Raw genomic sequence first — 13028 nt, 5'->3', positions numbered from 1 at the left:
AAAAACTATAAATCACGAGTGGAGAAGCGGCGAACAAACAGTGCCAGCCTCCTCTCCCAAGCCTGGGGGTGCACGAGTGCTGCCGGCCCGGGGCATGTATAACAGTGTATGTATAATGTTATATATAAAATAATATACTCTACAACAGGGGTCACCAACGCGGTGCCCGCGGGAACCAGGTCGCCCGTAAGGACCAGATGAGTCGCCCGCCTGTTCTAAAAAAAATAAATAAAATAAAAATAAAATAAAATAAAATTAAATCTACATAGAAAAAACACAAGATACACTTTCAATCAGTGCATCAACCCAAACAACCTCCCCCATGCACACTCATCCACACAAAAGGGGTTATTTCTTTCTGCTACCAATATTCTGGTTCCCACAACATAGACAACACATCTGCAAGGGACACAGTCCCTGAAGCACACATGATTGTATAGGCTGCTGGTCCACTAACATTTTCATTAATTACTATTTTTTATGTAATTATTTTTATATTGTTTTACTTTCTTTTTTATCCAAGAAAATGTTTTTTATTTATTTATCTTATTTTATTTTATTTTTTTAAAAAAGGGCCTTATCTTCAACAGACCAGGTTGTCAATGAAATTAGATTTTTTTAAAGGGTTTTTTAAACCAGGCCCAGTCCAGATAATGTCCAAGTCGGACTCAGCAACACACACCTTCATTCATGTACACAGAAAAAAATTAGGGAACACAACAGATTGCATATAATTTATAAACAAAACACTTTGCATTCCATTCGAAAGGACGTTCCCTTTAGATTTCCAATCCTTAACATTTTACATTTATCATAATTCAGCTTAAGGCCAGATTGCTGTGAAAATATGTCCAAAAGATTAAGAATGTTCCGCAAACAATGAGGAAAAATCTTATCTTTGTGAATCAGCCTTTTCTGACATGAACTTCATCAAGAACAAACACAGAACACGCCTCACTGATGCACATCTGCAAGACTCACTCAGAGTTGCAGTGTCAAGTTACACACCAGAGTACAACACACTAGTTAACAGCATGCAATGCCAGGCTTCCCACTAACTGACAAAGAAACAGATAACAGATTTGGTGTCCAGTTCAAAGTGTGACATGATTTAAAAAATTGAGAGTTTACTTTTGTATTTTACATGAGTTATTATTTGTACAAACATGGTGCAAAGTAATTCATGATTTGTTAAAAAATGTTAGTGGCTAGCTAGTTAAAATGAGATATTGTGATTTCACAAGACTGTCTTAGAAGTGATCATTTGAAAATGTTCAATATGAAAAATGTGCACTTAGAGAAAATATAAAAATAAAGTGTTGCATATTGATATTTATCTGTTTCTATATATATTTATTGTGAGAAATCATTAAGATGATCAGTGTTTCCACAAAGATAAATATCATTAATTATTAATAATAACAGAGTTAAAGGTAAATTGAGCAAATTGGCTATTTCTGGCAATTTATTTAAGTGTGTATCTAACTGGTAGCCCTTCGCATTAATCAGTACCCAAGAAGTAGCCCTTGGTTTCAAAAAGGTTGGTGACCCCTGCTCTACAATGTGTTATAAAACAAATATACAAACAAATGTACATGGACTATTAAAGCAGCCCATTAGAGATGAATGGACTGAGTAGTCCTCGGTTCGATCCTGCGCTCGGGATCTCTCTGTGTGGAGTTTGCATGTTCTCCCCGTGACTGCGTGGCTTACCTCCGGGTACTCCGGCTTCCTCCCACCTCCAAAGACATGCACCTGGAGATAGGTTGATTGGCAACACTAAATGGTCCCTAGTGTGTGAATGTTGTCTGTCTATCTGTGTTGGTCCTGTGATGAGGTGGCGACTTATCCAGGGTGTACCCCGCCTTCCGCCCGAATGCAGCTGAGATAGGCTCCAGCACCCCCCGCGACCGGGCGAAAGTTGAGCTGGCGAATTATATATCGTCAAGCAGAAACATTGTTGCAAACAAACACTCGGTTAAGGCTCCATCAAACACATAATAGCCATTTTAGCATTAGTAACCGTGCTATATTCGACGTATACTTACATTTTAGTCAGGAACGCACACAATGCTGTTTACACAATCACCCAATAGCCCATATTACGCAGAAATGGACGTGCCCGAAACACCTCTCTTGCGAGCCTTTTGGGTGGCATCCTGACCAGATGCCTGAACCACCTCATCTGGTTCCTCTCCATGTGGCTTTACTTTGAGCTCCTCACGGATGACAGAGCTTCTCACCCTATCTCTAAGGGAGAGCCCCACCACCCGGCGGAGGACACTCATTTCGGTCGCTTGTACCCGTTATCTTGTTCTTTTGGTCATAATCAAAAGCTCATGACCCTAGATGAGGATGGGAACGTAGATTGACCGGTAAATGGAGAGCTTTGCCTTCCGGCTCAGCTCCTTCTTCAACATGTCCGCGTTATTGAAGACGCCGCACCGATCCGCCTGTCAATCTCACGATCCACTCTTCCCACACTCGTGAACAAGACTCAGAGGTACTTGAACTCCTCCCCTTGGGGCAAGATCTCCTCCTCAACCCGGAGATGGCACTCCACCCTTTTTCCGGGCGAGAACCATGGACTCGGACTTGTAGGTGCTGATTCTCATCCCAGTCGCTTCACACTCGGCTGCGAACCAATCCAGTGACAGCTTAAGATCCTGGCCAGGTGAAGCCATCAGGACCACATCATCTGGGAAAAGCAGAGACCTAATCCTGCAGCCACCAAACCGGATCCCCTCAACGCCCTGACTGCGCCTAGAAATTATGTCCTTAAAAGTTATGAACAGAATGGGCGACAAAGGGCAGCCTTGGCGGAGTCCAACCCTCACTGGAAACGCCACGCTGTCCCAATAATATTATGTATAGTATATCAATTAATGTGTATATATACATGAATACACACATATGTATGGGCTATATATATATACTGTGTGTATATATATATATATATATATATATATATGTATATATATATGTATATATATATATATATATATAAATATATATATATATATATACGTATATATATATATATATATATACGTATATATATATATATATATATATATGTATGTATATACGTATATATATATATATATACATATATATACGTATATGTATATATATATACGTATATGTATATATACATATATGTATATATACATATATATATATACGTATATATATATATATATATATATATATATATATATATATATATATATATATATACGTATATATATATATATATATATATATATATATATATATATATACGTATATATATATATATATATATATATATACGTATATATATATACGTATATATATATATATATATATCTATATATATATATATACGTATATATATATATATATATCTATATACGTATATATATATATATATATATATATATATATATATATATATATATATATATATATATATATATATATATATATACGTATATAGATATATATATGTGTGTGTGTGTGTGTGTGTGTTGTGTGTATATTTATATATATGTAGATGTTACTTTACATGTAGTCGGCTTTCGGCCCTCGGCCAAACTTTTTTTAGCCAAATGTGGCCCTCGAGTCAAAAAGTTTAGAGACCCCTGCACTGGCCATTCTAGAGCTTTTCAGCTCTTTAGTATTCAAACCATTACTGCATTTAAACATGTTCTACAACCTGTCACTATTTACACTTCACGCACCCTCTTTATTAACTAGTAGAATTGTCCTTTGTTGCCTTTCTTCCTCTCCACCATGTTATTGCTTGTATGCACTTTGTGTGTGCGTTCTGACACACTCAACATCATGCGCCTCGGCTCTGTAGTCACCGCCACACAGCGGCATTCAGATGAAAGAACGGTACCGGTACTTTTCAAAGGTGGTATAGTACTGATTTCAATTGATTAGTACCACAATACTTTATTAGTAGCAGTATACTGTACAACCCTACTACACACACATACAGTACGTAGAAGAAAGTGTGTTTTTGTTGTTTGTGTCTTGCAGACGTCCAGCAGCTGATCGGTAATCCAGAAGAAGTTTCTCCTCAGTTAGGGGGGAGCTCCACTTTGAAGCAGGAGACTCCACAACCACCCTGCATTAAAAAGGAAGAGGAGGAACTCTGCATCACTCAGGAGGGAGAGTGTCTTCTAGGACGAGAGGAAGCTGATTACACCAAGTTTCCACTGAGTATTCTCTCTGTGAAGACTGAAGATGATGAAGAGAAACCACAAGTAGACAACCTCTTAGCTCCACTATCAGATAGTGAGGCTGAAGACGAGGTTGAAGAACCTTTGAGCAGCGATATAGACTGTGAAGGTGATATGAGGACTCACACTGACAACAAACACTCTGAATGCTCTTCAAAGAAGAGAGGTAAAACATGTTTGAGCTGCTCAGTTTGTGCTAAAAGTTTTACTAAAAAAAGCCATTTGACTGAACACATGAGAACACACACAGGGGAAAAAACCTTTAATTGTTCGGTTTGTGGCAACAGCTTTCCTCAAAATAGCTCTTTGACTCAACACATGAGAACACACACAAGAGAAAAACCATTTAAATGTTCAGTGTGTGGCGAAAGCTTTTCTCAAAATGGCAATTTGACTCGACACATGAGAACACACACAGGTGAAAAACCATTTAATTGTTCAGTTTGTGGCAACAGCTTTTCTCAAAATAGCTCTTTGACTCAACACATGAGAACACACACAAAAGAAAAACCATTTAAATGTTCAGTTTGTGGCGAAAGCTTTTCTGGAAATGGCAATTTGACTCGACACATGAGAACACACACAGGTGAAAAACCATTTAATTGCTCAGTTTGTGGCAACAGCTTTTCTCAAAATAGCTCTTTGACTCTACACATGAGAACACACACAGGAGAAAAACCATGTAATTGTTCAGTTTGTGGCGAAAGCTTTTCTCTAAATGGCAATTTGACTCGACACATGAGAACACACACAGGTGAAAAACCATTTAATTGTTCAGTTTGTGGCAACAGCTTTTCTCAAAATAGTTCTTTGACTCAACACATGAGAAAACACACAGGAGAAAAACCATGTAATTGTTCAGTTTGTGGCGAAAGTTTTTCTCGAAATAGCAATTTTACTAAACACATGAGAACACACGCTGGAGGAAAACCATTTAGTTGTTCAGTGTGCTGTAAAAGGTTCCAACATAATGCAGACGCTGTCAAACACATAAGAACACACAAGGGAAAATAATCAATTCGCTGTTTAGTTTGTGGTATGTTGCTCATATGTGGCGACCTCTACCCTACCCAGGACTTGGATTTTTTGGAGCATAATCTTATCCACTCATGACCCCATGTCTTCTCTGTATCTGAATCCTTCCTGAACAGTAAATAGATGATGCTTCAAGTGCAAGTTTATTTATATATATATATATATATATATATATATATATATATATATATATATATATATATATATATATATATATATATATATATGTGTGTGTTTATATTAGAGATGCGCGGATAGGCAATTATTTCATCCACAACCGCATCACCAAAGTCGTCATCCACCCGCCATCCACCCGAACCAACATTTTACTAAAACCACACCCGCCCGCCACCCGCCCGTTGTTATATATCTAATATAGACGATGCAAGGCATTAGTGAGGTTAGAAAGCTTTTGCCTGTTAAAGAAAGGAGACTGATCCAATGCAGCAGAGACATTCAATGCGTGCCACGCATTAATATTTCTTGGCCACGCATTAGTGGCTAAGAGATATTAATGCGTGATGATATTATTTATCATTATTATAATATTATTGTCATTTCCATTAAGAAAGTGTTGACTATTGTTGCCAATGCCCTCAGATCAGGAGTGCGTTCCTCACACTTTGTGTGCGCAGTTGCAGCATGCAGAACGATGCTTTTAAGAAGTTAAAAAAATGTTTTAGAAAGACTAGGGCTATATTTTCATTCGGTAAAAAAAAAATTCTGAATTTATTTCAATGAATATTAACTTGTTAACGTTATAATGCTCAAATAGTGAAACAGTGAACAATTTTGCGACAAAGATGAACCTTTATTGATTGATCTGCAGCCATGACAAAATATCAGACAATCTCCATTGTCAACGACAGGCAGGAAAATAAAGATAAACACATAACCTATGTTGTAGGCATAGGCTCATACGTTTTTAAGTTGAAATAAAAAAATAAATAAAAAATGTGCCTCATAAGCCTTAGGCTGTCAATCACGCGCACAAACTTAAATTATACAATAACATATGTATGTCATCCCTATTTAAACAAAAATAAATTAAATACATAATAATAGTACATTAACTGCAACTTATTGGCCAAGACAAATAGCTGAAGGGGGGAAATCAAACCCATCAGACTGCACTTTATCATCAAACTTGAATTATAATGAAAATAGACGGTCGCGACAAACAAAGCAGGCTAAATAGCCTTACATAGTAGCCAATCGGAGATGCGCTTCACTTGAAAGCGAGGCCAAATAATTAACACACAGTAGTATATCTGGAATAGAAAAAAAAACACAATAAACAACGCAATTGCCTTAATTCCTTTGCACTGTAGTGCGCCCAAACAACATGTAACCATCAAAATTATTCAGCTGACCGAACTCAATATAGGTTAGACATGGGCTTATTTGGTATAGCCTAGGCAACGTAGACTAATTCGTTTAACATATCCAACCGTATGTCTACTTACTTTTTTTTTTTGTTAGCACTATGCAGGAATAAAATGGCATCTACAGTGCCAAGATTCAGGCGAGAGCACCTGGCCTCTAAAATGCGCCCTGCTGCGCTGAAGGAGCGCTCACTTGCGGCACTTGTTGCTGGGACGCATAGGATTCTCTTGGCAAGGTGTTGTAGTCGTGGGAGTGATTGTCCTTGTTTCCCCCAAAAGGAAAGTAGATTTTCCTCTGCTGATCCGTCGAGATGGAAGTTTGTAGAGGAATAATCCTCTACTTCATCAACAAGCACAGGTGTATCCTCCTCCCATTCTGTGAAGTCAATCCTTTTCTTTTTCGGTGATGCGCCATCAGCTCGTTTTTCGTATGTGGGTAACAACATTTAACTATGTATATATATTTCCGAATTGGTTCAACCGCCACCCGCCCGAATCTATTTAAAATCTATTTTTTTCGTCATGTCACCCGCCCGACCCACGGTTTATCCGCGGACTCCGCGGTTGTGTCCGCAAACCGTGCATCTTTAATGTGTACATATATATATATATATGTAAATATATATATATATATGTAAATATATATATATATATATATATATATATATATATATATATATATATATATATATATATATATATATATATATATATATATGTATATATATGTATATATATATATATATATTTATATATACAGTATATATGTATATATATATATATAATATATATATATATATATATATATATAATATATATATATATATATATATATATATATATATATATATATATATATATATACATATATATATTTATAATATTATATTATATATACATATTATAGAATATTTAATATTATATTATATAACTATATATAATGTGTCCGCAAACCGTGCATCTCTAATGTATATATATATATATATATATATATATATATATATATATATATATATATATATATATATATATATATATATATATATATATATATATATATATTTATATTTATATATGTATATATATATATGTATATATATGTATATATATATATATATATATATATATATATATATATATATATATATATATACAGTATATATGTATGTATATATATATATATATATATGTATATATATATATATATATATATATATATATATATATATATATATATATATATATATATATATATATATATACAGTATATATGTATGTATATATATATATATGTATGTATATACAGGTAAAAGCCAGTAAATTAGAATATTTTGAAAAACTTGATTTATTTCAGTAATTGCATTCAAAAGGTGTAACTTGTACATTATATTTATTCATTGCACACAGACTGATGCATTAAAATGTTTATTTCATTTAATTTTGATGATTTGAAGTGGCAACAAATGAAAATCCAAAATTCTGTGTGTCACAAAATTAGAATATTGTGTAAGGGTTAAATTTTGAAGACACCTGGTGCCACAAACTAATCAGCTGATTAACTCAAAACACCTGCAAAGGGCTTTAAATGGTCTCTCAGTCCTGTTCTGAAGCCTACACAAACATGGGGAAGACTTCAGATTTGACAGCTGTCCAAAAGGCAACCATCGACACATTGCACAAGGAGGGAAAGACACAAAAGGTTATTGCTGAAGAGGCTGGCTGTTCTCAGAGCTCTGTGTCCAAACACATTAATGGAGAGGCAAAGGGAAGGAAAAACTGTGGTCAGAAAAAGTGTACAAGCGATAGGGATCACCGCGCCCTGGTCAAGATTGTGAAAAAAAAACCATTCAAAAATGTGGGGGAGATTCAGAAGGAGTGGACAGCTGCTGGAGTCAGTGCTTCAAGATCCACCACCAAGAGATGCTTGAAAGACATGGGTTTCAACTGCCGCATACCTCGTGTCAAGCCACTGTTGACCAAGAAACAGCGCGAAAAGCGTCTCACCTGGGCTAAGGAAAAAAAGAGCTGGACTGCTGCTGAGTGGTCCAAAGTCATGTTTTCTGACGAAAGCAAATTTTGCATTTCCTTTGGAAATCGAGGTTCCAGAGTCTGGAGGAAGACAGGAGAGGCACAGGATCCACGTTGCCTGAAGTCTAGTGTAAAGTTTCCACCATCAGTGATGGTTTGGGGTGCCATGTCATCTGCTGGTGTCGGTCCACTCTGTTTCCTGAGATCCAGGGTCAACGCAGCCATCTACCAGCAAGTTTTAGAGCACTTCATGCTTCCTGCTGCTGACCTGCTCTATGGAGATGGAGATTTCAAGTTCCAACAGGACTTGGCGCCTGCACACAGCGCAAAATCTACCCGTGCCTGGTTTACGGACCATGGTATTTCTGTTCTAAATTGGCCCGCCAACTCCCCTGACCTTAGCCCCATAGAAAATCTGTGGGGTATTGTGAAAAGGAAGATGCAGAATGCCAGACCCAAAAACGCAGAAGAGTTGAAGGCCACTATCAGAGCAACCTGGGCTCTCATAACACCTGAGCAGTGCCAGAAACTCATCGACTCCATGCCACGCCGCATTAACGCAGTAATTGAGGCAAAAGGAGCTCCAACCAAGTATTGAGTATTGTACATGCTCATATTTTTCATTTTCATACTTTTCAGTTGGCCAACATTTCTAAAAATCCCTTTTTTGTATTAGCCTTAAAGGCCTACTGAAACCCACTACTACCGACCACGCAGTCTGATAGTTTATATATCAATGATGAAATGTTAACATTATAACACATGCCAATACGGCCGGGTTAACTTATAAAGTGACATTTTAAATTTGCCGCTAAACTTCCGGTTCGAAACGCCTCTGCGGATGACGTATGCGCGTGACGTAGCCCGGCGAACACGGGTATGCCTTCCACATTGAAGCCAGTACGAAAAAGCTCTGTTTTCATTTCATAATTCCACAGTATTCTGGACATCTGTGTTCGTGAATCTGTTTCAATCATGTTCATTGCATTATGGAGAAGGAAGCCAAGCAAGCAAAGAAGAAAGTTGTCGGTGCGAAATGGACGTATTTTTCGAACGTAGTCAGCCACAACAGTACACAGCCGGCGCTTCTTTGTTTACATTCCCGAAAGATGCAGTCAAGATGGAAGAACTCGGATAACAGAGACTCTAACCAGGAGGACTTTTGATTTGGATACACAGACGCCTGTAGAGAACTGGGACAACACAGACTCTTACCAGGATTACTTTGATTTGGATGACAAAGACGCAGACGTGCTACTGTGAGTATGCAGCTTTGGCTTTTTTTTGCGTATGTACGTAACTTTTTTAAAATATATAAGCTTTATGAACCTTGGGTTAGGTGAACGGTCTTTTGGGCTGAGTGATTGTGTGTGTTGATCATGTGTTTGAATTGTATTGGCGTGTTCTATGGAGCTAGGAGCTAGCAGAGGAGCTAGGAGCTAGCATAACACGTACCGTACCGTAAGTGCGCGTCACGTACGTAACTTTTTAAAAATATATAAGCTTTATGAACCTTGGGTTAGGTGAACGGTCTTTTGGGCTGAGTGATTGTGTGTGTTGATCAGGTGTTTGAATTGTATTGGCGTGTTCTATGGAGCTAGGAGCTAGCAGAGGAGCTAGGAGCTAGCATAACAAACACGCAGGTGTTATTATGCAGGATTAATTTGTGGCATATTAAATATAAGCCTGGTTGTGTTGTGGCTAATAGAGTATATATATGTCTTGTGTTTATTTACTGTTGTAGTCATTCCCAGCTGAATATCAGGTACCGTGAGTATGCAGCCTTGGCTGCTAAACATTCGATAACTTGACCGTATGTGCGCGTCACGTACGTAACTTTTTAAAAATATATAAGCTTTATGAACCTTGGGTTAGGTAAACTGTCTTTTGGGCTGAGTGATTGTGTGTGTTGATCAGGTGTTTGAATTGTATTGGCGTGTTCTATGGAGCTAGGAGCTAGCAGAGGAGCTAGGAGCTAGCATAACAAACACGCAGGTGTTTTTATGCAGGATTAATTTGTGGCATATTAAATATAAGCCTGGTTGTGTTGTGGCTAATAGAGTATATATATGTCTTGTGTTTATTTACTGTTGTAGTCATTCCCAGCTGAATATCAGGTCACCCTCGGCTCTCACAGCATCTTCCCTATCTGAATAGCTTCAACTCCCCACTAGTCCTTCACTTGCACTTTACTCATCCACAAATCTTTCATCCTCGCTCAAATTAATGGGGAAATTGTCGCTTTCTCGGTCCGAATCTCTCTCACTTCATGCGGCCATCATTGTAAACAATAGGGAACTTTGCGTATATGTTCAACTGACTACGTCACGCTACTTCCGGTAGGTGCAAGCCTTTTTTTTATCAGATACCAAAAGTTGCAATCTTTATCGTCGTTGTTCTATACTAAATCCTTTCAGCAAAAATATGGCAATATCGCGAAATGATCAAGTATGACACATAGAATAGATCTGCTATCCCCGTTTAAATAAAAAAAATTCATTTCAGTAGGCCTTTAAGTAATATTCAAATTTTGTGACACACGGAATTTTGGATTTTCATTTGTTGCCACTTCAAATCATCAAAATTAAATGAAATAAACATTTGAATGCATCAGTCTGTGTGCAATGAATAAATATAATGTATAAGTTACACCTTTTGAATGCAATTACTGAAATAAATCAAGTTTTTCAAAATATTCTAATTTACTGGCTTTTACCTTGTATGTATGTGTATATATATATATATATATATATATATATATATATATATATATATATATATATATATATATATATATATATATATATATATATTTATAATATTATATTATATATATACATATTATACAATATTTAATATTATATTATATAACTATATATTATATATAATATAATGTGTATGTAACCAAAAGGAAATGGGTGTCAGACTATGTGTTTACTGTAAATGTTGGAGGTGTGTTGAGAGGAACGGTGCTGTCAGACAAGGGCTAGACAGGTAGGGTTGTCCGGGGGCGGAAGCGTGGTCGTGAGGCAGGAGAGAATCGTCATAGTCCGGGGGCAAGCGAGGAGTGGAGAACCAGGAAGCACGAGGAAGACAGGGAAGATCCAGGAGCACAAGACACACAGCTTGACTCAGGGACGCACACAAGGAACTGCGAGGTGAGGAAGGACAGGACAATTACGCAGGGAAAACACAGAGTTCAGGCTTTGAAAAAGGCAACTAGGGAGCTTGAGACGAGCTTACGGTACGATGTACAGGTCGCTACGTTCTGGCACTGGATCTCTGGTACCGGTGGTTTAAGTAGGCGTTCCTCTCATCAGTGCAGTGGAAAGCAGCTGCCCGCAGCAGCTGGGGTTACCCGTACAGATGATTGCGCACTGGTGTGTGTCCGGGCCGTGACATCCCCTCCTCTGACATTTTTTTACACGGGTAAGTGCGCCGTGTATTTCTTGAATCTCCGGCTCTTAGCTTTGTATGGACTCATTGATCGTTTAGAAACTGAGTTCGGAGAGGAAGTGACGCCAGAAAGCCCGCACCACACAGGAAGTGACGTCAGAAAGAACGCGCCACAGCCAGCTTCATAATAAAGCGGTTTCGTAATTTGGAGCTATACATTCATCCATCCATTTTCTACTGCTTGTCCCTTCTGGGGTCGCGGGGGGTGCTGGAGCCTATCTCGGCTGCATTCGGGCGGAAGGCGGGGTACACCCTGGACAAGTCGCCACCTCATCACAGGGCCAACATACGATAGACAACATTCACTCTCACATTCACACACTAGGGCCCATTTAGTGTTGCCAATCAACCTATCCCCAGGTGCATGTCTTTGGAGGTGGGAGGAAGCCGGAGTACCCGGAGGGAACCCACGCAGTCACGGGGAGAACATGCTAACTCCACACAGAAAGATCCCGAGCCCGGGATTGAACTCAGGACTAGTCAGGACATTCGTATTGTGAAGCACATGCACTAAACCCTGTGCCACCGTGCGAGCTCACTTGTTAGCCACGGCTACAGCACCGGCAACAACACACTCTTGTTGTTGTTATGCTCCGCTCGCGGTGGTTTGATGAGGTCATCTAGCGTCGCCAGTAAACCTCTCATGCTGCAATCATGCTGCAACTCCTGCGTTGTGTGTGGGGGAGGGGGAGGGTAGGGGCTGCTGACTGGGTGACGCAACTGCTCTGTACTTCTCCCTACTTCCGTGTACCACTCCATATAGCGGCGTTTTAAAAAGTCATGAATTTCACTTTTTGAAACCGATACCGATAATTTCCGATATTACATTTTAAAGCATTTATCGGCTGATAATATCGGCAGTCCGATATTATCGGACATCTCTACTTGAAAC

At 38.1% G+C, this 13028-nt stretch overlaps 1 protein-coding gene across 1 annotated transcript; it reads left to right on the top strand.

The window, feature by feature from the left end:
- The first annotated feature begins 3901 nt into the window (after positions 1–3901).
- On the top strand, positions 3902–5365 carry LOC133632554 (zinc finger protein ZFP2-like). Its single transcript, XM_062025026.1, has one exon. It carries the CDS (start codon positions 4347–4349, stop codon positions 5244–5246), a length of 900 nt encoding a protein of 299 aa, XP_061881010.1. The 5' UTR covers positions 3902–4346; the 3' UTR covers positions 5247–5365.
- Positions 5366–13028: the final 7663 nt, after the last annotated feature.

The sequence above is a fragment of the Entelurus aequoreus genome, linkage group LG17 (assembly GCF_033978785.1).
Source record: "Entelurus aequoreus isolate RoL-2023_Sb linkage group LG17, RoL_Eaeq_v1.1, whole genome shotgun sequence".
In the NCBI taxonomy this organism is placed as follows: Eukaryota; Metazoa; Chordata; class Actinopteri; order Syngnathiformes; family Syngnathidae; genus Entelurus; species Entelurus aequoreus.
Note: the sequence above shows the minus strand (reverse complement) of the source record. Positions and strands in the feature narration are given on the sequence as shown.

Excerpts from the sequence above, each read along its gene's own strand:
- LOC133632554 (XM_062025026.1), top strand. The coding sequence starts at position 4,347 with ATGAGGACTCACACTGACAACAAACACTCTGAATGCTCTTCAAAGAAG.